Source organism: Heptranchias perlo, chromosome X (assembly GCF_035084215.1).
Source record: "Heptranchias perlo isolate sHepPer1 chromosome X, sHepPer1.hap1, whole genome shotgun sequence".
NCBI lineage: Eukaryota > Metazoa > Chordata > Chondrichthyes > Hexanchiformes > Hexanchidae > Heptranchias > Heptranchias perlo.
In genome coordinates, this window is record NC_090370.1 from 2,029,901 (window position 1) to 2,056,523 (window position 26,623).

The following is a 26,623-nucleotide window of genomic DNA, read 5'->3' on the forward strand; positions in this document are numbered from 1 at the left end:
TGATTGGATGAAATGTCAATGATCGGAGGCGCTGGGCTGAAGGTTTTATCCGTTTAAAGGCTGGAGTGAAGGATGACGTTGAAAGGCTGTGATGTGTGTTTTAGGAAAATCTTAAAATAAAATTTAACAATTACTGATGTGACCTGGATTTGCGGTTGTCTGCCTGCTGATGGATCTCTGGTAAGTATGACTATTAAATAAATGTAGGGCTGTACTTAAGTTATTGTGTCCCGCCTACGGTATGTCAATCGGCGGATCCAGGGATGCGTAGTTCCCGTTGCGGACGGTAGGAAAGACCGCGGTCTAAAATCGGGCCTGGTAATAAAGTCTTTTTTTTATATATGGAGTGGGAGCGGGGGGGTGAAAATAAAACGTGATGTTGCTCGGGCTGTAACAGGATGGGCTAGCGGGAAGTCTCTGAACATCAGGTTATTTAGTATCGGTGTGGGACGGAGTCCTTTACCGGGCATTGCAGTCTCCTGACTAAAATAAAGAGTGTATATTTTCTCTGTCCGAGTCCCCTGATAATTCAACTGTTAAATATACAGAGTCTTTGTATATGTCTTTTCCCTAATGTTTAAGAGTTCAGCTTCCCTCTGTCCTTCTCTGTCTCTATGTACGTAATTTAAAATAAAGCTTGTGAATTTAAAATAAAATTGCTGGACTATAACTTGGTGTTGTAAAATTGTTTACAATTGTCAACCCCAGTCCATCACCGGCATCTCCACATCTATGTACGTAGGTATGTGTTGTATCTATCTGTCAATCTATCCCCTGATGTTAAATATACAGAGTACAGCTTTTCCTCTGTCCTTGTGCAAGAGCAGGAACTCCTCAAGCTTCACTTCAGTAACAGAATGTGATGTGTAGAGATTTTAATCATACCCAGTCTGGTAGTCCTAGAAGAATTTTAATGTATCCAGCCTCTGGTGCCATTTTAGTAAGTTTTCCAGTGTGAAGTGGATAAAATTGATGATGGCCAATGGTGAGTTGGGATAAGACGCTTGTGAGGCTGGTCGGTGTCATGGTTAAATTGTTTCAGGATAGTTAAAAGGAAGGGGGAGAGGGGACTCCCTATTATGGTTGACCATGAAGTAATTTTAAAATTAGGATTGTAACAAAAAGCCTTTATAAGGGGTGGGAGTGTAGGAGATTTATTCTAACCACTCTTTTAACAAAAATTTAAAGCTATTGCTTTTTATTGTGATTATTGATGTATTGGAATCACATTGCAATTCTAGTGGCTTATTTTAATATTCTGATTTGTGCTTGACTCCCTAGTTAATATAAAATTGTATAAGACCTTGTCTCATGGAGGCATTCCTTTCCCTATATCTGATCTTATTTGATTCCATTTGTTTGAGCATTTACAGTATGACCTCCCTAGTGTTTTGTAGCTTTATAAAAACACTAAATTGGCTAGAGCTCTAGTTGTTCTTGGCAGATGAGCATATGATTTTGGAAGAAACTGAGTCATACTGTGACTGTATGTGTGACCAGGTGATTGTGAGTTTGCATATGAGATTGAACATATATCCCCAGATATGTGTGAGGTGTGATCTAGATGAATATTGTACAGTTGAGGCTCTAGCTTGTGTGCCTGTGATTTATTTATACATGAGGTAATGGTTACGGTATAAAGTCCTTTAAAGATGTAATAAACTTACTTAATTGTGTTTCTCTCACTAGAGTTTGGTTCCATATTTTATCTGTTAATGCATCTACAAAACTATGGGAAATTTTCCTAATCCTTTTTGATTTTCCCCTCTCCACTCAACTCCTCCCCACTCAATCACCCTTCCTGCCTCCATGCTGGCTCACATTATCAATGGCTCCTTTTCCTCAGACACTGTCCCTCACCCCTTCAAGTCCACTGTCTTCAACAACAGCCAACTCCCTCCTCAAATCAAAAAACCCCATGCTTGCCCATCTGTCCTCTCCAACATCTCTTTCCTGTTTAAGCTCCTCTAACATGTTGCTGCTTCCCAGCTCTGTGCCCAACTCTTCCAAAGCTCTGTTTGAATGTATTCAGTCAGGTTTTCACCCTCCTCGGCATCAAAACAGCCCTAGTCGAAGTCACAAATGACATCCTCTATGACTGTGATGCGTTCCCCTCCTTATCCTTTCTGCAATGCTTGATGTAGTTGACCATTCCAGTGCTTCTCCCCTGTCCAGCTCCATGGAACTGCCCTTACATGGTTCCTATCTGTCCTAGTGGAGCCAGAGCATCCCCAGCAGTGGCTTCTCTTCCAGCCGTTACCTTCAGAGTCCCTTGAGGATCTACCCTTGGCCTCTTCCTCATCTATGTGCTGCCCCTCTGACATCATCTGCAGACGTGAGTTCAGCTTTCACGTATATGCTGATGAAGCCCAGCTCCACCTCTTTACTCCTCGACCGACTCTAGAGTGCTTGTCGGAAATCCAGTCTTGGATGAGCCATAACTTCCTCCAGCTCGATATTGGGAAAACCACAGCCATCGTCTTTGGCCTCTGCCACAAACTGCTTGTTTGTCACTGACTCCATCCCCCTCCCTGGGAGTTCCTTGGTCAAATCAGTCCATTCGCAATCTTGGCATCCTGTTCGACCCTGAGCTGAGCCTTAAACACCACATCTTCTCTATCACAATGACTGCTTACTTCCATCTCTGCATCATTACCTGATTTTGCTCCTACCATTAGGCTTGGCTGTAATGCTCCATTTCATTCCCCCCCCCCCCCCCCAAAAAAAATTAAATAAACTGGCATCATTCACGATCTGGTCTTGCTCATGAGGAATGCCCACTCGGGTGGGGTACTGTATTCGGGATCAGTACAGAGAAGGGGTTGAACGTGGGGTGTTCCTGGTCTGTATGGTTCAGTCCCACACCGAGCACTGAACCGTCAAGGTGCCCCAACTCTAGGGTCTAATACTGGTGTTTGTTTAATTAAAAGCCTGTTTATGTTCATAATTTTCTGCTGATGGCACAGCTGAAGTTGGCAGCAAACTGAATGGAAAGAAAGCAGTTATGCCATTGGTGGCAGTGTTTGCATGTGTCAGGTTTGTGTAGGAAGATGAGGAGAGGTGCCTGTTTTGTCTTGGCTGCGTGTTGGTTAGAGGTCGAAGTCCAATTTTGCTATTGCTGGCCCGTACAAACCTACAATTACTGAGGAAAGTGGATTCAGCTGCTGCTGACACTACCCTGCAATATAAATGTGTTTAATGTGGGAGTGGCTGTTACTGGAAACAGTTCTCCAATATAAGTGTAGCATAAGGAGATGATATTACATAGAATGTACATCACAGAAACAGGCTATTCAGCCCAACTGGTCCGTGCTGGTGTTTATGCTCCACACGAGCCTCCTCCCTCCCTACTTCATCTCACCCTATCAGCATATCCTTCTATTCCTTTCTCCCTCATGTGTTTATCCAGCTTCCCCTTAAATCCATCTCCACTATTCGCCTCAACCACTCCATGTGGGAGTGAGTTCCACATTCTCACCACTCTCTGGGTAAAGAAGTTTCTCCTGAATTCCTTTATTGGATTTAATAGTGACTCTCTTATATTTATGGCCCCTAGTTTTGAAGTCCCCCACAAGTGGAAACATCTTCTCTACATCTACCTTATCAAAACCTTTCATAATCTTAATCTTAAAGACCTCTATTAGGTCTCCCCTTAGCCTTTTTTCTGGAGTAAAGAGCCCCAGCTGTACAGTCTTCCCTGATAGTTATAACCTCTCAGTTCTGGTATCATCATTGTTGAGGCTAGAGGGTTTGATGAGCTTTACCTGTGTGTGAGCCATTTAATGTCCAGAAGCTTGGCGTTTTAATTTTAAATATAGTAATCTTGTTGACTGTTTTGGAGACTAAGCAGCCTGTATGGTGCATATTTTTAAATACTAGCTTCAGGCAAATTACTATTTCTATTAACAGAAAAGAGTAAGCATTGTACTGACATGCCTGAACTATCCTTCACGCCACTTTTTACCATTAGAGATCGGCTAGTGTAGTAAAACAGTTAGCATTATCCAACTAATATGATTTTTTTTGGGATAAATTCTTAAATTCTTAATGGCTTTGGCAAAACTAATTCTGTGCTGTGATTCATTGTTAAATGTTTGTATCAGTGAGGGGAATTGAGCATATATTTAGCAGTGGCGAAAGTTAAACTAACGAGCCAACTGATTGAGGCCATGGATCACACTCCTCCCTGTCTCTAACCTCCTCCAGCTCTTGCAGCCCCCCCCCCCCCCCCCCCCAAATCTCCATTCTGTGACTCCAGCCCCTTGTGTGTCCCCCACCATTGATAACTGTGCCGTCAGCCACTTAGGTCCCACGCTCTGGAGTTCCTTCCCTAAACTGCTCTATCCCCCATTCCCTTTTAGAACCCTCCTTAAAACCCATCTCTTTGCCAAGCTTTTAGTCACCCCTCCTAATATCTCCTTCTTTGGCTCAGCATCCATTTTCTTTTCCTTGAATGATGCATTTTGACTCTAATGTGCTCCCATGTCAGGGGGTGGGTTCTGTTGCGCAAACTCGGCCCTTGAGTTGTAGAGTGCCCCGTAGCCAGCGGACTGGGAGGAACGTCGCTGATGGTGTGGGCCTTTGGTACACTGCCGGCCTCTGCAGCAGGGAAAAGGCTAGTTGCTACTGGAGGTGCAATTTAGAGTTTATGGAGTGGGGAATTCCTGTTTGTGTGAGAGAGGAAGAGTGCAATCCCAGTTTCAGGAGATGGTTGGCAACAAAGCATGCTGGGGGTCACATTGGTGTTTGTTTTGCATGAAATGTGTTTTTTTTGGGTGGGATGGTAATAGCTCAGTGACTTGCAAGTTCCTATTAGTGCTTAAGGTTCACGTTGTGTAAAATGTGAAGCAAGGTATTGGCGACTGCAGCTGAAAGACGTAGACAGCTCTTGATAGCACCGGACAGAAATAAGCACGCAGTCTGTGGGGTGGGGGGGCACAAAGACCGTCATTTCACAAAACCTGATTTTTTTCATCTTCTCCCACTTTATTACCCCTTTACCCCTTAGCTTTCTCCTTGCTTGCCATGCACATTCCAGCGTCCACTAATCCCTCTTCAGCTGCTAAAAAGGTGAGCCACAGTAGCCTCCTGATTTTGTTTTTTTTCTCCTCTTTCTCTTCCCCAGCTAACAATTTCCTTACCACCTGCACAGCCACATCACCCCTGATGTGCCAGTGATTTCTGACTGTGCACATTGTGCAAAATAACTGTTTGTTTATCTGGAGATAAATTACAGGTGTGTATTACACCCATGCTTCTGGGCTTTTACCCATAATCCATCACTGACTGTCTAATCCATAAACGATAGGATTGCTGAGAAATTATTCACCTTGAGATCGTACAGATCCGGAAGATCCAGGCTGCTGAGTTCTGCCCTGGGATAGGGAGGGGAAGTTCAGGCTAGGGTTCCTGTTCCTGATAGCTGTACTGTGACCCCTGCTAGAAAATGAAGTATATGGGTGTTTATGGTTAAGCAACCTCATGGAATCCTTTTTGAGGAGGTAACAGACATGATAGTTGGGGAGCGATGCAGGACCTTTTGGGAAAGCCTTTGACCGGGTACCACACGGGAGATTACTAGCCAAGATGAAGGGGTATGGAATTAGGGGAAGGATAGCAAATTGGATTTAGGGAAAAACGAAGAGTAGGAGTTATTTGGAGCGGTTGGTAGTGGTGTCCCTCAAGGTTCAGTTCTGGGCCACTTCTGTTCACTGCATATCAATGATTTGGATATAGGCCTAGAGGGAGTGGTGTCAGAATTTGCAGATGATGCCAATTAGGGAGCCATAGTTAATTCTTTAGAAGACCAAAGGGATATTGATCAGGGGCGGGGGGGGGGGGGGGTGGGTTAAAAGTGGCAGATGGAATTCAATGTCAGTAAGTGTGAGGTGATGCATTTGTTTTTTAAAAAAAATAACAGCAGTAACTATACTCTTAATGGCAGTACGCTCAGTGCTGTGGGAAAGCAGAGGGTCAAGTTCACAGAACATTAAAGGCAACACCTCGGGTTGATGCTGTTTTTTTAAAAAAAAACGCTAATGGAATTTTAGGTTTTATGAGATATAGGTTTTGATGAGCCTAAATTAAACCATAAGACCTCAGTTAGAGTACTGTGTGCAGTTTTGGGTTCCACATTATAGGAAGAATATTGAGGCTTTAGAGGGTGTAATACAGATTCACTAGATGCTGCCTGGTGTGAGGAAATCCAAAAAAAAGACTTGAAAGATTGGGGCTTTTTTGTTAAAATAATGCAGATTATGGAGCGATATGATAGACGTCTTTTAAACAAGCGGCATTTACCTGCTCGAGATGATTTTGGGGGTGGGCAGAAGCTTTTTTTGATTCAGGAAGGAGCAGACACTATAGGAACATAAGTGGGATTCTTGAGTGGGAGGCAGTAAAAGGAGGGGAACTAATGTCATAAAATTAGACAGAGGCAAAGGATAAGAGCTTGTCCAGCCCTGTTTTAAGTAACTGATGGTGTAAGAATTCGAAAGGCTGCTTGAGACTAGAACATTGTATTAAAGGGAAATTGTGTGTAGTGTGTAAAACAGCAACAACTTGCATTTTATACAGCGCCTTTAACATAGTAAAAGGTCCCAAGGCACTTGACAGGAGCGTTATCAGACAAAATTTGACACTGAGCCGCATAAGGAGATATTAGGACAGGTGACCAAAAGCTTAGTCAAAGAGGTAGGTTTTAAGGAGCATCTTAAAAGAGGAGAAGGAGGTGGAGAAGTTTAGGGAGGGAATTCCAGAGCTTGGGGCAGATGTGAATGGAATGTGCCCTGTTAGAAGTGTGCTCAGTAAGTGGAGCTGAATGGGGCAGGAGCATTGATAATTTTCACACTGTTGAATAGCTTCTATTGCTGGTCAGACAAATAGAAAAATGCCCTTTTTTTTTTAGTCGAGCAGCACTCTGCCACCATTGCTGGGATTACCTCTTCGCACGTGGGTGCGTTGAGACCACAACTGTGCGTTCCGACCCCATATTCAGAACCGTGCATGGTACAATGACAAGCCTACTACTGTAGCTCACTGTCGTATTGGGGAATGGACTCCATTGTAAAAATAGAAGCTATGCTTTCAGGAGAACATCAGTAATTTGGCATTAATGCAGCTGAGACGGTTCTGGAAGCAATGCACAATATCCCAGTTGTGTACAATTTTTAGACTGCCCAATGTGCAGAAATATAAAAATTCATAATGGGCTCCTAAGAATAATTTGATGCCTTGGACCCTTTGTACTGCCTGTAAACGTTTGATATTTTATCCTGTCCACGAGTATGTAATCCGCAGCTCTTGGTTGTGGAAAGTAGGGATTGCGTTCCTTTTACTTTATATATGACATATATATGGGTTGAGAGAGGAGTCTGGAATTGGACAATGGGAGTGAACGGTCGCTGGGGAATGCTGTGTGCTGGCTGCAGTGCTCATTCACATCGTCTCTTGTTATCCACTTGTGTGAATCATGTCAGCTGTTCGCCTCTTTTAGTCTTAAATTTTCTTTCCTTTGTGTGATGTGCCTTTGTGGAATGGACATAAAGACAAAGATGATTGGCTTTTAATGTGTCGCCCAGTTACTGGGCAAGATGTTCACCAGTTGCTGAGCTATATTTTCTCAACTGCTGTTTTTTAATGACAAATGCAGGGGGAAGGAGAGGTGCTGTGAGAACATTGCCTGTGTATGTTCTCTTGGTTACAGTTAGCACATAGACTGTGTGGGATGGGAAGGGGAGAGAAATAGTAAGGAGGGGATTATGTGGAGACCCCAGAGAAGCTGGGATTGTTCTCAGGGTAGAGCAGGTTAAGGGGAGATTTAATTGAGGTATTTGAAATTCTGAGGGGTTTTGGTATAGTAGATGGAGAGAAACTGTTTCCACTGGCAGGAGGGTCAGTAACCAGAGGACAAAGATTTAAGATAATTGGCAAAAGAACCAGAGGGGAGATGAGAATTTTTTTTACACAGCAAGTTGTTATGATCTGTAATGTGCTGCCTGAAAGGGTGGTGGAAGCAGATTCAATAATAACTTTCAAATGGGAATTGATATATACTAGAAAAGGGAAAAAATTGTAGGGCTAGGGGTGAAGAGCGGGAGAGTAGTACTAATTGGATAGCTCTTTCAAAGAGCCAGCACAGGCACGATGGGCTGAATGGCTGCCTTCTGTGCTGTAAGATTCTATGATTCACTCCAAATTAATTGTGGGGGGAGGAGGGAGAAAGAGTGAATCTGTTTACCTATTCTGTCGAACTAGTCCTTTCTCTGACCTGGATTTGTAACTCCTTCCTGCTGGTGTGGAGGGTGTTAGGGAATCAGGTGAATGAAAGGTGCATACCCTCTAAGTGGCAAATTCCAGTAAATCTGGCATGAAGTGGAAGCTGGGAAGTCCATGTGTTGTCAAGCCAAATGGTGTTCCTTACGAAATGTTGATTTGTTCAATGTCTTCCTGTTTGGGTGTCAGAATCCCAAACACACCAAAATACAGTGATGCTTGAGGAGGCTGGACTAGTTTTATTTTGTGCTTGTTGGTTAGCATGGTGAGGGGTATGCGAGTAATTTATCGATTTGTGTTGAAGTTTACGATTGGAATATTCCCCACACAATCCTGCATTGTTGAAGGTGCCACCCTTCAGATGAGATATTAAACTGAGACCCAGTCTTATGGTTCAGGAGCAAGGAGTTGTCCTGGTGTCCTGGCCAAAACAAATTAACTGTATTTTAATTTGTTCTCTGGATATGACCAGGCTGCATTTATTGCCCTTCACATCCTTAGTTGTCCTCAGGTGGTTGTTTGTACAACTGAGCTGCTTGCTAGGCCATTTCAGAGGGCGTTCAGCCATATAATATGGGACTGGAGTCATATGTACATCAGACCAGATATGGGTGGCGGGCTCTTTCTCCTGAAGGACATCTATGCTTCAAGGAAGGGAGCCTGCCAGCCCATCTGTAAAAGATAACTGGCATCTGGTGTTGGCACCTGTTTGCCAGTGCTGCAGAGAAAATCCATCTCTCGGTGTGTCTTGGTACCACCTTGTTTTCATCTGGTCTACCTCCAGCAGCATCATTGATAAAATGTGATATGAAGTTACTCACTGCCTAGCAGTGTCTTGTGTGTTTTTATGTCTTAAATAAACATATTTGAGTGTAGACTTGTGAAGAAGCCAATGAGTTGATCAGTGAGGATTGGGTAAAAGTGCAGTGAGCTTCAGAGGTCCTAATGCAGCAAGAAGCAAATGATTGGAGATAGAGGAATAAATGCATGTTTCTTGAACCTAATGAGTCACTCTTCTGTTACCTTGTTACTCCAATTTAGCTGGTGAGTGGTGTTTTCCAGTCCTCGTCAAAAGGAATCTCAACTTTGCACTTTCGCTTTTTGTTTTGTTGAGTAGTTTAACGTATTTTTCGCCCTCCCACTTTTTTGGTCAATGACTTCCCGCCCCCCCCCCCCCCCCCCCCCCACAGCTGCTGCCGCCTTCTTCTCCGGGAGGTATTGATTCCTTGCTGGGGTACATTTCCATGGATGCTGGCTGCCCCTTTTGTATCTTCCCAAGTAACATTGACAAGGTCCTTAACTGCAAGGGACATCACAGCTGAGCTCAGTCCTGTTCACACTCTGTTAAATACTTTTATATAGAAGTAGCTTTCCTGAGCCAAATCTGTCAATGTTTTTAAAAAATTCATTCTTGGGATGTGGGCATCACTGGCAAGACCGCCATTTATTCCCCATCCCCTAGTTGCCCCTTGAGAAGGTGGTGGTGAGCTGCAGCCCCTGTGGTGGAGGCGCTCCCACTGTGCCGTTAAGGAGGGAATTCCAGGATTTTGACCCAGCGACGATGAAGGAACGGCAATACGTGTCCAAGTCGGAATGCTGTGTGTGACTTGGAGTTGATGGTGTTCCCATGCGCCTCCTGCCTAGGTGGTGGAGGTCATGGGTTTGGGAAGTGCTGCCAAAGAAGAACACGGACTAGAAAGAAACTAGTGTGGTAAATAAACTCCACAGTTTTGGTTGAAGTAGTTTGTAGCCGTTACTGAAACCCCATGAGGCAACGATTGTGATGTATTTTCCGGGCCCAATTACTGTGTGGAGTCTTGCTGGTGGTTGTTACTTTCATGAGGAGGAATACTCTGTCTTACTATGAGACAAGTATGTTACCTGCAGGTTGAGCATGAAGCTGCCTTGTGGTTGAAGTTGGAGAAGGCTTGTTGATACCTTCTCAATGCCTCCGCCGCCCCGCCCCGCCCCCCACCACAAACCAAAAAAGTCATGGTGTACAAATGTTAAACTAGCGTGCAGAAAGCAGAAGTGGACGTAGGAGCTGTTTACACTGAAAGTGGTACGGCATGATCCGTTAATGCTCTTCTAATGGTTTTTAATGGATTTTCCAAGTACAGCCCGAGAGGAGATGACGCATTGTGACTGCTTTGTCATTGTTTTTCTTTATAACCCAAGGGGAGGTGATGCCATCAAATTTACCCTGCAGTTGTTGCTAACCTCCCTTACTCTACAAGTCAACACCGAGAGTGAAGCTTTTCATTGCGGAAGAGAATTGGAGAAGTGAGGCTCTTTGTTATAGCGGTAGAGCTGGAAAGAATTGGAAAAAATGTTTACTGCGCTCAAATTCATCTCCCGATGTTGGCTTACTTCCAGCCAGGACATCTGATGTCATTAAAATAATGGATGCATACTGTTGTGCGGCTTGCTGCTGTGCTACATTAAAGCTGCGTTCTGCTACAGTTATCTTTGAACCTTTGTGCTGTTTGGGCTAGGAAGATTAGAATTGAGACGGGAGTTTTTACGTGGCTGCAAGTTTCAATTTTGAAAAGAGCTTTGTATGCGAATACAAAAGTTGTGTTTCTAAAAGTTTTCTGAAATGGTAAGAATTTTCTGATGCAGCTTAAATTCATGCGATGGAGTCTTGGGAATGATAGTTAGGCTTTCCGGGTTGTGGAAAAGAAACAGAAGAGGGAGGCTGTATTTTTAGGGTTGGTGGGGGGGGAAACATGAGGGAGCAAGCAAAGGTGAAATCGTTCACCTGACGAAGGAGGAAGCCTCCGAAAGCTTGTGAATTTAAAATAAAATTGCTGGACTATAACTTGGTGTTGTAAAATTGTTTACAATTGTCAACCCCAGTCCATCACCGGCATCTCCACATCATGTCTGTGTGTAGAGAGAGTTGGGGGGTACTTTTGTGAAAGATTTGGGGCAGGGATGCAATGTTGCAGATGTTTGAAGCTACTATATCTGGTCCAGTTAGAATCATTAATTTCCCCAGGTTAGTTCTCTTTAATCAATCCGACACCAGATGTAAAGGTTTTGATGTGCTTCATGTATGTCTAACTGAGGTTTTTGCATTTTGCTTCTGCGTGCATATTGCATTTAGGAATGAACCTTCAGTGTTATACCAAGCAATGGAATCTGTTGCAATTAAGCAATGTCTTACAGTTTTTCTTTTACCAGAAACTCCTGAGCCTCTTGCAGCATGAGCCATGGGGTATGATGTCAATCGGTTTCAGGGCGAGGTGGATGAAGATTTGATTTGTCCAATTTGTAGTGGGGTTTTGGAAGAACCTGTACAGGTGAGTAAACTATTGTGGGGGCGGGGGTTGGTTATGTGGAGGGACCCTGAGTGGTCTTGGTGCCCAAAGCCCCAAGATTTCTTAATCTGGCTCTGGTGTCGGCAAACTATTCAGCTGTGGAGGGCATCACAACGGAGCCTGATCGTGTAAGAGTCTTTATTTTAAAGGGAGAAAATAATGTTCATCTGCGAACCTCATAGTCAAATCTAAGTTCCGATCACATTGGTTCAACTGACCATGTTATCTGAATGTTTCTGCTTAATTTTGGGTTCAGGGCAAGTGTGTTAATGGGAGTTTGAGCTGTGAATGGGGAAATACTGTCCATCAAACCTCTTGGATAAGTGTAATGTATTGATGCAGAGTTGGGATGACTGCAGCTGTGCTGCGTCAGAAATTTGCATCGTCAGGAGATTAATAGGATGCTTTCTACGTTGCAGAGCCTTGTAAAATCTCTCTGCTGAGCATAGGGTAAAGTTTTAAATAGAAATCATTGCTTTGTGAACCAAGTGGTTCTGTTGAGTTCCAAGGCCCTGTGTAATACTAAGACACGTAAAAAGAGGGGGAAAAACTGCAAATGCTCTAAATGCACAATAGGTTGATCAGCATCTGAGGAGGGAAAAGACAGGTTAACTTTTTAAACACAAGCCCTTTGTCAGAACTGGACTGTGGATAGTTATCTGGCTCTCCATGGCAACCATACAGTGTAAAAATAACAAGCTGGGGTGGCAATGTCATCAAATGTGCATTAAGATGTTTGCTGAATATAGTGGTGGCCATGATTCCTTATAGGTAGAGCTCCTTAGATGGGTCATTAAGTGGGTGGGTGAGCCATACAGACAAGGAATGTCCCAGGTTTGCTCCCTGATCTCTGCTGATTTGGCTGATCTTGGCTGGGGCAATAGTAAGGGTGCTATAGTTCATCTCTATGCCCCTTAGTTAGGGAGGGGTGAAATAGACTCAGGTTCCTGCTCCCAATCTCTAGTCCTTTACCTCTGGTGGCAGTGTATATGTGCTGCATGAGGGCAAGGCTGGCCTGAGCTGTGCTTCTGCTCTCCCTGTTGACAAATGGCCTGCTGCTGCTCCTCCCTGTCGAGCCTTGCAAGGCTTACATTTGTCAACCCCAGTCCATCACCGGCATCTCCACATCTCTGCTAAGGGAAATAGGTCCTCCCTGTCCACTCTATCTAGGCCCCTCGTAAATTTATACACCTCAATTAAATCACCCCTCAGCCGCCTCTGTTCCAAAGAGACAACCCCAGCCTATACAATCTTTCCTCATGGCTAATATTCTCCCGTCCTGGCAACATCCTTGTAAATCTCCTCTGTACCCTCTAGTGCAATCACATCAGGATAAAAGCCTGTCTCTTCTCCCACCTTGTGAATTGACTCACTGAAGCAGTGCTGAAAATTGAACTGGGGTTGTTAATTACTGTATGCAACAAATCTTTATTTAAGGAATGCTTTGAAGTTTATTTATAGAATAGTGGCGATTGTAATTGGTCTGAAGATGTCTCCACGCCAAGTGAATGGCATGCACTAACTTGAGAGCGAAGAATTAACATTAGGAATTTATGATAGTGACAAATTAGTAGTCGCATTATTTGGGTTCCAAGAATTACAGCCAGATAGGAATAAATGACTTAAGATAGTAAATCACTGTGACTCAACTCTATGAAAATAACTTGTTACAAGTACAGCTTTGAGATAGCACAATATTCATGTAAATGTATTGGGAGCTGGATGTGTGATAGACTGAGGGAAGGGGAAATGTGGAAAACTAGCCTTTATTCACAATGAGGAAGCTTTGAAATGTTCCCAGGCGAGAACCTTGATGTTCTGTTGTTGAGAACACCTGACTAGTCATGTTCCAAATTGTGATTGTCTGCTCCTTTTCTAAATTGTTCATTAAGCACGCTGGCTATTCACAAAGTCCTCCTTGTGCTTTGTTACCTTATCTTCCTGAGGCCATTGTCCCGCTATTATGGTGATCTCTGTCTGTCTGGTGTCTGTCTCTGTCTCCACATACAAATCAGTAAGGACTGTAAGTCAGAGAAATTGTCCGCTTGGATAAGATGGCTCTCATGGTTGCAGGATGGAGATGAGAGTCCAGAAGGGGTGGTGGAGTGTTAATGTGTCTTAAGAGGAAATAGGATTTTTAATTAAGCTCTTGGGGTTGGCATTTGTCCTAGTTTGTTAAGTACTGCAGTAAGTTTTTTGACTGGTTGAGGGAGGGTTAATCCTAGAATTTCAATTGATTCAATGTTAGAAATGCTTTTCTGAAAACAGCACAGTGATGGTGAAGAGGAAGTTGATGGGCCTCCTCTCTCTGAAGTTTCTCTTGTGGTTACCCTCTTTCCCCACCCCATTGCCCCCTATATAGTCTTGTATAAATTTAATTTTGAATTAGTAAATTGGTATACATTTTCCACTAGCTCATTCATTTCTTCCCAATGAAGAGATGCATGATAGATCTAATGGGACACTTTTAAAAGATTACAGGAACTGGGCTCAAAATGGTACTTTGATACTGACTGCATCATAAAAATTGGCCCAATGTCAATGCCGCAGACTCTTTTTTAACCTTGAATTTGATTAAAGGAGCTTCACCTCGGGCCAGTATTCATCTCCATAGCTACTGGGGAAAACTGAGTGAGTCACTTCCGTGCATTCTGATCTAGGCGATCTATACATCACATCATGTAGATTTATAGCCATGCGTGTTTATAGAAGCAGATCTGCTTTTATTAAATAGTGCCCGAGTGCATTTAAATTGGGTCACTGCAAATTGGATTTCCGGATGACTTGTGCTGTTTTGTTTTGTTCTCGCTCGTTGGTTCATTTGCTTGTCTCTGCTCTCTCTTAGGCTCCACACTGTGAGCATGCGTTCTGCAATGCCTGCATCACCCAGTGGTTCTCCCAGCAGCAGACCTGCCCGGTGGATCGCAGCGTCGTTACTCTAGCCCACCTCCGGCCTGTGCCCCGCATCATGCGGAACATGCTGTCCAAACTGCAGATCACCTGCGACAACGCCAGCTTTGGCTGCACGGCCGTGGTGCGGCTTGACCAGCTGACCTCCCACCTCAACGATTGCGAGCACAATCCCAAGCGACCCGTGACGTGTGAGCAAGGATGTGGGTGAGTTTCTTAACAACTGCTTCTTTTGACTATGACCAAACTTTCAGAACCTCTTTTTGGTGAGGAAATGTAGCACGTAGTGTGATACTGAGGCCCACAGACCAAGAAGTTTGCCAGCTTTGATCTCTGGTTTGTGCTGAGTTCGTCCATCTTAGCCTCCACAGTGGTGAGGTGCTACCATCTGGCATCACTGGCCTTTTGTTGAAGGGTGGCAGAGGGGAGGAGTTGGAGAGTGAGATACTCTGGCTCACGCAATGAAGAATGGTCACTTGGGTAAGGTACTGGTAGGCCAGCAATGTCTGGATCCATATCCCAACACTAGTCTCTGCCTTGAGGGAAATGGAAAGAAAAATTGTCCACTTTGATTCGTGATTTAATCTGCCTTTCTCCATCCTGGTGCTAACTCATGCTGGGTGTGGTTCTGTGGATGCTGGGAGCCCTCTGGTACTTCACCTAAATGGCCATTCTTCACTTGTGAATCTAGAAGACAATGAATGTCAGCTGACTGTTCAACTCTTAAGAGCATCGTAGCCATGCTCAATCCTGTACATGTTTGTTCATGTGCTGACTCTTCCCTGCAAGGGTCGTTAATGGCAATTGGGAGCAGGAATGCTGGCCTTCCCTTCTCGCCATCTCCCTTCTTTCAGCTTTCTCCCCCCTTGCTGACCAGAGGCCAATGTTACCACCTCTAATTCAGTCTCTTGGCTTGAGAATGCACTTCCTGTGCCAAGAACCAATCATGAAGTGGAGAAAATAGAAACCTGAGGGATAGGGAGTGTGTAAGCTAATTTCTAAATGTAAATTCACACTGGGTAATTGAGCAGTGCAATCTATTTGCGCACTACTACATTGCCATAGAAAGCACTCTCTTTCTATTTTTTTTAACCCCTCACCACAAAACAGGGTGAGCTGCTGATCTTGGCTGTGTTGTTTGGTGAAAATGTCCAGCAGTAATGAGATGGCCATCCACAAAAGGATGCGAATCTGTGTGACTTGAGTCAACCTCTGCTGTTTATGTGCACCCCTCCATTTGTTAGCAGGGGCTTGCAAATCGGTTATGGCCTCTTGATGAATGGTACCTGGGAGCTTAGAGAGTGAATGTAACTTCAAAATGAAGAGGATGGGGATTAAAATCCAGAGTGCAATCCTTGAAACATCTTCAAAAGAAAGATGGGTTGGATCTGTTTGGCCATAGTGAGATTTTGTAAGCTGTCATGGGTATTTCCTTTTGCTAAGCTGATGAAGATTTCTTCTTTGCAACTACAGTAATAGCGTTGTGATGTCAATAAATGTTTAACTTTTTAAAAAACTGTTTCAACTTGGAATTCAAATGCAAATAATCTGATCAGGTTTGTCCATGTAGGTGAGACTGGGCACCCCCCTCCTTATCAGAATGTACTAGGCAAGCACATACAAGCATAACCCTTTGATTTATTTCTGTTGAATTGCAGTAATTGCTACACAACATTGAATGACTTGGAATGATTGTGAGTTGTAATGAACGCCACATCAATATGTCTAAAAATGGATGGATATGGGTTTCCTATGTGATGTGTTCCCAGTGAAGGCCAGGTATTTCCCCACGGGAATGGAGGAGAGGTTGGAAGGGCCAGTAACCCTGGGCAGTGAGGTATTGAGCTGAAGCCTGGAAGCAGGTTTCTAACCGGTCCAGTAGATCAAGGATGGTGCGTGAGGTGGGGAGAAAATAGGAACTTAGTTTTCTATTTTTACAAAGGCACTGCCTTCGTTAAAGTGGCTGGCAAACCTTATTTTGTGTGTAAACCCGAGGGAATGACTTGAGCACATCAGAACAATTTGTCTTGCCACCTTGCATGACATAACCTGTTAAATGATGCACTGCATGTGCCAACACTTCCACTTCTGAACCTTTTTTAAATGACAAAATCTATCACTGAAGGATCTGGGACTCCCACTGACTAAATAGGAATCTTAACAGCCAAAATAAAACTCAACTTTCACTTATTTGTAATTTGATTATTGTACTGTGTAGTTTACATTTTTTAAAAAGAACAGTGACCTTTTCAATTCGAATAACTGTAATGATCTTTGCCTTATTTTGTTATTGGGGAGAGGTGAGATTAACAGTCCTCTGCTACATGAGCACATTTTCACTGAAGGAAGAAGTAAATTAAAGTTGCAGTAATCTATATAGATGTACTTTTTGTAAGAAAAAAATAAAACCTTTTGAAATGCATCTGGCACAACTACAAATCTAAAATGTCCACCCTATAAAATCCTGTTTTTTTTAAAATCTCCAATTTAAATATATCTTGTTTTGCCAGTTTTATTGATTATCTCAGAAGAGTCTGTGGACCCTCTGCTCTTCCAGCTGATGCCGGGCATGTACTGACAAAAGCTTCTTGTTCTGATAGGGAAAATAAGGAGACTAATATAAATGAAGAGTTTACGGGTATCTTTTCAGATCAGTGCTGTTTTGGTAGGAATGCTTAATACACATACCAAATTCCTGCCTGTGTTATTTTAAGTGTAAGCTTAGCTTGGTCGTAACACTCGCTTCTGAGTCAAAAGGTCATGGGTTCAAGCCCTGCTCCAGGACCTTCACACGTAATCTAGGCTGATACTTCAGTGCGGTACTGAGGGGGTGCTGCACTGTCGGAGGACCTGTCTGCCTGTTCAGACATAAGGTTCCATGGCATTTGAAGAAGAGCAGGGGAGTTCTCCTGGCATCTTGGCCAATGTTTATCTTTCAACCAACACCACCAATACAGATGAACTGGTCACTCATCTCATTGATGCTTGTGTGATCTTGCTGTGCACAAAATGGCTGTTGCATTTGACTACTTAAGTGACTGCACTTCAAAGTAATTCACAATGCTTTGGGGCATCCCGAGGAGGTGAAAGGTGCTATATAAATGCAAGTTCTTTCATTCTTTGGTATCATTTGGTATTTTAAAATACCAATCAGATAATATACCCTTAGTATTGTTCAAGGTTTTGTACCCTATAGTCCAGCTAAAAAGCAAAGCTGTTTTGCTATTTTAACTTTTATTTTTCCCACTGTTCAGATTAGAAATGCCCAAAGATGAACTACCAAACCATAACTGTATCAAACACCTTCGCACTGTGGTACTTCAGCAACAGGGGAAAATCGCAGAGCTGGAGAAGACTTCAGCAGAGCATAAACATCAGCTGGCAGAGCAGGTGGGTGCTTGCTGGCAGGTGCCAGAGAAAGAATAGCAAAAACATTATCCTGGGGGAAGCAAAAGTTTGGATTTTCCATGTTGACCACCTGTATATTACACCTCCATGACTGACCTCCCATTAACCTTGTTCCCCCCCCTCATTCATTCCTCTCCTCCCAGGAAGATTAACTATAATCCTTCCTTTTGAGATACAGTCCCCACCACTTAAAACGTCCACGTTTAAAACGGGCATTTGCTCATTTTGGCCAAAAAGCATTAACCATTTGTATTAACGTCAATTTCACAGTTGCTGGTTATAGCGTCTTAAGTGCTCCTTTTATTTTGGGCAGAAACAGCTGTGCTTACTCACCTGTGATATTGTATGAATGAAATATACATGAAAAACTGGTGCATGTTTTTAAAAATGTATTTATATTTAACAAAAAATAATCCCAGCAGCTGAAATTTAGTGCCCTAATTAGGTGTTTGGGTTGCTTAAATGGTTGTTCGGTGAAGAGATTATCTTAATGCTTAGATTGAGGCACGTCAACAAATGAAATCACCAAGTTCCGGCCTCTAGGTCTGTGGGGCTTATAATTCCCAACTGCACTTAGCAGTGTAGAAATGCATTCTGGCTTTGAGAGGAGTCTAACTTAAGGTTGCATTTACGCTGCAACTGTGGCATCAGTGTGAGGCCATTGCACTTTGCATCGATGCTAAAGCTGTAGAACAAACCCAGTCAGGACACAACTTGACTCTAGAGCAAATCAGAGTGAGAGCCCTTGGAAGAGGGATCAATGGGAATTGTACAAGATTCAAATGAGTAATGTGTTATAGCCAGTATGTTTTATATGGTTCCGCTCCTGCTGAGGGAGTCGTAAATGACCTGTGGTGTGCAGAGTGGAGCATTAAAAGCAATGGGCGCTTTGCAGCAAGTGATATGCTCTTGCGAGAGTGTTTTATGCAGCTTCTCTTGTTAGTGAGGGAGCCATAAACCATGTGCATTAACTAAATCTCATTATAACAAGCTCATATTATAAGTCAGCTTTCCAATGACTCATTCGTCTCAACTGAAAAGAATCTTGAAATCTGTTGTTTATTGAAACACCTAAAATCTTTCCATTTTTCTCGACTACACTTAATGATTTTACTCTTTTAATATAAGATTTTAATTGAATCCAACATTCTTATAGCGCTACTGCATTACACCGGCCATCGTGTATAACAGGCAAATCACGTTTGCATGAATGCGCCTGCTACAAAATGGTGGGGACTGTACATAGTAAACTGTCTGAAATCTTGAAGACTTTTAAAAAAAATAAAAAAAATAAGGCAGCTCCTTTGTTTAACTCCACCTGTCAACAGGACAAGAAGATTGTATCCTCTGAAGGGTAAAAGTACACCTGCCTAGTGTGGTACTGAGTTAAACCGGGAAGTTCCCAGGTTCAAACTCCAACCAGGGTGGTGCTATGGGTTTGAAAATTTGTCTTGGTACTCCTGGACTAGGGATGGGTACCAGCTCCTGATCGTTAACACTGTTTGTTTGACAAAACGAGTGTACGGACATTGACTTGAGGGCACAGTCAAGTAGCCCTCCAGGCTTGCAGATAAATATGGCCACTTGGGACAAAGTGCTAGAGGGCTGCTGATGTCTGTGCAATCCACCTCCAGCGTAAGTCACCGTCATTTGGAGGAATGGGGAAATAATGTTGGCGAGTTTTGTTTTTGAAAAGGACTCTTGAAACATTTTCTGTGTTGTGATTTATTAAAATTGAAAATTAGTGGCAGCACTTCACACTGAAGCAGACTATAAAAACAGGCAGTGAACTTCTGAGTGCCACACACTTGATCTAGACGTCCTCTTTACTCAGAGTGGTGAGCATGTGGAATTCGCTACCACATGGAGTGGTTGAGGTGAATAACATAGATGCATTTAAGGGGAAGCTGGATAAACACATGAGGGAGAAAGGAATAGAAGGTTATTGTGATAGGGTGAGATGAAGAGGGAGGGAGGAGGCTCGTGTGGAGCATAAACACTGGCACGGACCTGTTGGGCCGAATGGCCTGTTTCTGTGCTGTAAATTCTATGTACTTGATTCTGTCACTGAACATAGAGCAAATGTTCCTCCACGTTTTTGGCCCCTCCACTTGATGAAAGTATGTCCACTAAAGAAAATTAAAAATAAAAATTGAAAAAGCTGGGAGTGCACAACAGGTCCATCAGCATCTGAGAAAAGGCAGATTATTTATGATTCAGTTGTAGAAACCTTCATCAGAACCCTTCGTCAAAAAGAGTCGATCATTGATGAACTCTGTGTGTGTGTGTGTTTTCCTTGCTTTGCAGAAACGAGACATTCAACTTTTGAAAGCGTACATGAGGGCTATCCGCAGTGCAAACCCAAACCTACAGAACTTGGAGGAAACCATTGAGTACAATGAGATCCTAGAGTATGTTTCAGTTCAGTTTCTTGTCCTTTTTCCTTGTGCCATGCACCATTCTGTGACCAAGTAGGGAGACAGTTGTCTTATTTCCAGATCTCTGCTGCTGTGGAGCCAGCCACTCTGAGATGTATGAGAAATATGAGCTGTCCACACTTTGTAAGCTGGTTAATTTCATAAATATACTTTGTTCTTTAGCTGCGTCCTTCTTTCTGACTCTTTATAATGCATAACATTTATACTGAAAATGTTATCTGAATTAAGATACTGAAACTGGGGCTCTAGTCAGACTCCCATGTCCATTCTTTGAGTCCAGTACTGAGGTGAGTGTGTCAAAGTGGAGACTAAGTTGGCACAATGATGGTCTGTCATTGTGTAATTATGATCATTCACTAAATGCCCTAATAACATCTTGGGTGTCAGCTGTGGTGCTAGTAGGTAGCACCCTTGCCTCTGAGTCAGAAGGTTGTGGGTTCAAATCCCACTCCAGAGACCAGCGCACGTAATCTAAGCTGATACTTCGGTGCAGTACTGAAGGAGTGCTGCACTGTCTTGAGTTACCATCTGCCCTCTCAGGTGAATGCAAAAGATCCCACGGCACTGTTTCGAAGAGCAGGGGAGTTCTCCTTTGTGTACTGACCACTATTTATCCCTCAAAACAACACCTATAAAACAGATTATCTGGTCATAGTCTCATTGCTATTTGTGGGACCTTTCTGTGCGCAAATTAGCTGCTGCATTTCTTACACTACCACAGTGACTAGACTTCAAAAGTACTTCATTGGCTGTAAAGTGCTTTGGGGTGTCCTGAGGTCGTGAAAGGCGCTATATAAATGCAAATCTATCTTTCTTTTTCCAGAGACTTGAGCACAAAATCTAGGTCGACACTCCCAGTGCAGTACTGAGGGAGTGCTGCACTGTCGGAGGTGCCGTCTTTCGGATGAGATGTTAAACTGAGGCCCCGTCTGCCCTCTCAGGTGGACATAAAAGATCCCACGGCACTATTGGAAGAAGAGCAGGGGAGTTCTCCCCGGTGTCCTGGGACCAACGTTTATCCATCAACCAACATCACTAAAAAAACAAATTATCTGGTCATTCTCACATTGCTGTTTGTGGGAGCTTGTTGTGCGCAAATTGGCTGCTGCATTTCCTGCATTTCAAAAAAGTACTTAATTGGCTGTAAAGTGCTTTGGGACGTCCTGAGGTCATGAAAGGCGCTATATAAATGCAAGTTCTGTCTAGTATCTTAATTCAGCACCAGTCTTTTATAATGTTGACGGACTGATTATTTTGGAAATTTTTTTGTGATCCTTTCCATTAATCCCATATTTGAATGTCAGCTGCCTGTGGATATGAAGTTAGATCTAATGATTCTATGATTCTATTAAAAAGCATTTGGACAGTTACATGGGGAAGATGGGTATCGAGGGATATGGGCCAAGTGCAGGCAATTGGGACTAGCTTAGTGGTATAAACTGGGCGACATGGACATGTTGGGCCGAAGGGCCTGTTTCCATGTTGTAACTTCTATGATTCTATAATGCTAACTGTATAGCTACATATTTGACTTTGGTGCTTTTCCTCTTTACTTAACTACTGAATGGATTGTTTAGCTTTTTTGAGGGTTGAAGGGCAACCTAAATCCTCATTGGAGGCTGACTGATCACATAATCAGTTTTAAAAATATTACTGTAAGAAATCTGAAGTTATGGAGGGTCCTTATTGTACAAAGAGACTCCTATGTGTTGCCTTCTAATTAATCTATGGTCAAAGATCCCACGACACTATTTCTAAGAAGAGCAGGGGGGAGTTCTACCCGGTGTCCTGGACAATATTTATCCCTCAACCAACATCACTATTAAACAGATTACCTAGTCATTATTGCATTGTTGTTTGTGGGATTTTGCTGTGCGCAAATTGGCTGCTGCGTTTTAAAAAAGTACTTCATTGGCTGTGCAGCGCTTTGGGACGTCCTGAGGTTGTGAATGGCGCTATATAAATGCAAGATCTTTTTTCTTTCATGCTTCCATCTATTGGTGCACGGCCTCGTTTTAAAAATAAAACACAGAGGAAAACCTAAATAAAGTTGGGAAGTCAAATGACTGCAGGAAAAATATGTACGTTAGCCCAAACAGTCCCATGACACTTGAAACCTACAGCTGTAGGTTTTCTATGCATACCCAGTGAGCTAGGAAAATACATTTTTAATGCCTATCAATTTGAAAAATGTGGTCTTCATATCCAAGGATTGTCGGTCACTCCAACTTGTTTACCTCCCGGGCAGATTTTAAGGTTTTGTAGTGTTGGCAGCACCCAGTCATGCAGCCCTCCTAGCTGGGTGAGGATGCAGTCATGATGCAGCCCTCCTAGCTGGCTCGAGACATGAGGGTGCAAGGAGGAAAGAAAGTGTGTGTTCTGTTCATAATCTGAATTGTTGGGGTTTAGTTGACACTGGCTTTGTTTTGTTAAATCAAAATGCACTCGTTACGTGAATGGTATCTTCTGTGTTGTAGGTGGGTCAATTCATTGCAACCTGCTAGAGTAACCCGATGGGGTGGGATGATCTCCACCCCTGATGCAGTTCTGCAAGCAGTCATTAAGCGGTCACTCATAGACAGCGGGTGTCCAATGTCCATAGTCAATGACCTCATTGAAAACGCACACGAGAGGAACTGGCCTCAGGGTCTGGCCACCTTAGAGACTCGTCAAATGAACCGCAGGTACTACGAGAATTATGTAGCTAAACGAATCCCAGGGAAGCAAGCAGTGGTGGTGATGGCGTGTGAGAACCAACACATGGGAGAGGACATGATCATGGAGCCTGGTTTGGTGATGATCTTTGCTCATGGTGTGGAGGAAATCTTTTAAAGGAAAATCACACTTTTTTTCCCTCCTTTCGTCTGAATGAAGTTCATAATATGGGAAGAAAGCAAGACTTGGCCTTGCCCTCACTAGAATATCTTCAGCGAACAGACTTCTACACGGACAGAGGCTTAATGCCAAATTGCATTATGGACTGTATGACCAACGGCTTTAAAGCAGCTCGTGAACTGGCTTAAAGAATGCGAGCTTGCAGCTCACAAAACATTAGTCGCAACCTTTTGTATTTATTCTTCCAAGATTAAAAGACTAAAGGCAGGATGTACAATTCTGTTGCCCATTCCAGGTTCCCGCTGCCACGTGAGAAAGCTGACATTTGTGGTGCTGTTTCACCTTGCCGGCAGTGGTTTGAGTTACGCTCTAATACCCGATTTAATATGTTTGTGTTTTTTTCCCTTTTTTGTTTCAAACAGAAAATAGTAATGGACAATATTTCTATTGTAGTAGATGCTGTTAGACTGTGGTCGAGTGTACAATACAAAGTGTTTTCCTGTGATCATTTTGAGGGGAAAAATTCTTTTGCGGTTTCTCTGTCAGAGCAGAGCTGATAGTCAAACTTACAACAAATAAATTTTCGTGTTGTATGTACTACATGGCTTAATATCCACTAAAGCAATCAAAATGACTCTGATTTGCTGTGAAAACTGTCTATATTCAGGCATGATCAAAACTCTTTATGCAAAACCTAAGTGACGAGACGTGGAGTGATATCTATGAAATGTGAAAATAAGTCAATCACGTGATGTGTGGTTTCTCTAAGTGACAAGGCAGGGGCCGATACGAATTGAATTTGAAACCGCTACAGGCCAGGGCAATTGCATTCACTTTTTGTTTTATGTTGAACCTATGCCAATATTTAATCACTTTAACCTAAATCCTACCTTTTTGGATTTGCCTTAAATTGAATTGTTAACTGAAGTCAAGTGACCTCTGAACAGTCTTGTGCAAGAATGGCCAAAATCGGAGTGAAGTGCATCCAGTGGGAGGGAACAAAAAGATTGGGCTTTTATTTTTTTTTAAAATGATTGATCCTGCATCTATTCCTGCTTTTAAAATCCTGTAAGTATTTTATTAGTGACTGAACCAGAAAGCCATCTCAGTTGAGATGCAGTCTACAAAAACCTGATTACATGAGCCTGTGTGTGATGCCCTTTGTTCATGTGAACTGCAGAAGTAACCCAGCTTACATTATCATATGCATAGGTATTGGGTGTATGATTGCAGGCCTCAAAAAGCCAGAATGAAGGTTGAGCTAGTACAGGATTCCAAAAATATGTATGACTGAAAGATATCTTTGAAAGCCTGGATATAACTAATTTTTTTTTTTTAAATGTACATCAGAGAATATTATATTCACTTGGCTTCACTTCAGTGATGGGACTGACCAAACTAGGTATCAGTACTTTGGTAGCTGTACCTAATGTGTAGGACATTTTTAACAGTGACTCCAAATGGGGGTTGAGCTTCCCCTCCCCAGCCTTTTATCAAATTAAATTTGACCCAAAGCAACTACAAATGACCAATCCAATTGCCAATGGCAACAGATCTGGAATATGGTGCTTCAAATCCTAACTTTGGTGGTGGTGGTGGGGGGTGGAGAGAAATGCTGTGAACCTATAAATTCTCACTAGAATTTGTGTCTGTGAGTGTATGTATTTTTAAAAAATAAAATCTTACCTATTGGCTGGGAGTTTTTAATGTTATCCATAAATTAGTGAATTCTCTCCCAGTGTTTCAACTGAGTTTAGGAAACCCTTTAACAAGTGCGGAAGGCAGTTTAGCCTCTGTTAGGACTTGGAGCTGAGTCCGTTGCGTTGTACCAGAAATTGAGGTATGACCTAGAGTTCTTTTTTAAAAAAAAAACTACCTTGTGGGCCCTCTAATAAAATCTGTCCTAATAATCAGAAAAGAGAAAAAGAACCACCTGGTTATGTAGAGAAAGTTATGGTAGTGATAATTGGTGTTGTGAAACAAGCCTGTTTGAGTGCTGAGGAGTCTACATAATGATGACTCTTTGGGGGGTGGGGGGGGGGAGGATTTCCATTACCAGCCCTACACCCCTTGTCTTTGATGGGCCTAAACAAAATCATCTGGAAATATCCTCATGAGAATTCTCTCTGTCTCTCTGTCTCTGTCTGTCTGTCTCTTGAGGAGGAGGAGCCAGCAGCCTTCTGATACCATATTGGTGGACTATTTGGCTGAGGGCATTACTGCCAAGCTTGGTCTTCTCACCTGATGCCTATGTACTTTCCAGTTGGGGTCACTGCTGGAAAACAGCCAGGAGCAGAAGCCCTGATGTGTTTTACCCCTTCGTAGCCTGGGGATGTTGAGGCCAATTGTGTATCTCCAATTGCTGTTCTGGTTGAGATTGGCTAACAGCTAAGAGCAGGAATTGAACTTCTTGATCACATTGTTTGTGTGGCTTCGTGCTGCCATGGGGGAAGAGGGCCATCTACTATCCAGTCTCTTGGAGGAGCTATCTAATACTTGTTTTTGATTTTGTTGATGTGTTCAGATCATTCATAATACAACATATGTTCAGTGTAATCTAGTATTTGGTTACACAGGGGAGTAAATCTCTCAAACTACACTTGAAATTTAATATCAAAACCAAATTTTAGCAGAGTAACTTTAGATGTGATAGATTGAAAAACAGAATTTGACGGTTGCGTTAATCCTAATGGCAGTATGGTGATGGTCATGCAGTAGCCAATCTGAATAGTTGTCTATTGGATACTATACATGGAAAATAAAATGGTATTTTAGAAACTGTTACCTTGCAGCAAAAAGATGAACACAAAAAACCTTGTAGGAAGTGTTTTTATTTTATGTTGCTCTGGGAAAACAATTCAATGCTTCATTGGTTAATTTTATAAAAATGTGTAATGTCTCTGTGTGCGCCTTTTTTAAAGTGGACCTTCTGAGTACACAAGTTATTTTGTGATTGGAGAAGTGTTTGCAGTCCAGAATTGTCTCCTGTAGCTGAGTAGTTGTGATGTATTTGAAAAGCTGTGGCACTTGGTATTAATGATGAACAAAACACTTTTTATAAATTATCTGTGAAATAAAATCCATAGTATGTATTTGTTTTCTGTGTTTTTTTTTCTCTCCATCTTGCAGGCTATCGTGCACGTGGCTCTTGCGCTATCTGCGTCAATCTTTTTTATTTCCCCAACCCACACTTTGGGCTAGAAGCCAGGTGGCGAAATGGTTGGTGCTATTGATTTCCCCCATGGCCTGTTCCCCGCATAGCTGACCAGCGCAAATCTCACGGGGCCAGTAACATTCTGCACTTTGCTCTGGTGCATAGTTTTAAATGTTTTTTACTTGCCAGTGGCAATGGCCAGTTAACCACATACTCTATGGACCAGCTGGTCTTTTCCTGCCCATCATTTTTGTGTGTTAAATATGAGGTATTTATGCAAA

The 26,623-nt window shown here is 42.8% G+C and overlaps 1 protein-coding gene across 3 annotated transcripts; it reads left to right on the plus strand.

Annotated features, from left to right (window-relative positions):
• rnf41 (ring finger protein 41) lies at positions 1-26,280 on the plus strand. Of its 3 annotated transcripts, none has more exons than XM_067976439.1 (6): positions 1-180; positions 11,446-11,579; positions 14,443-14,714; positions 17,762-17,897; positions 20,223-20,326; positions 22,831-26,280. In XM_067976439.1, exons 2-6 carry the CDS (start codon positions 11,490-11,492, stop codon positions 23,183-23,185), a joined length of 957 nt encoding a protein of 318 aa, XP_067832540.1. In that variant the 5' UTR covers positions 1-180; positions 11,446-11,489; the 3' UTR covers positions 23,186-26,280. The 3 variants fall into 3 exon arrangements, with proteins under 3 accessions (XP_067832540.1, XP_067832541.1, XP_067832542.1); XM_067976440.1 differs by having other exon boundaries at positions 11,461-11,579; XM_067976441.1 differs by lacking the exon at positions 1-180 and adding an exon at positions 10,859-10,876 and having other exon boundaries at positions 11,461-11,579.
• The last annotated feature ends 343 nt before the right edge of the window (positions 26,281-26,623 follow it).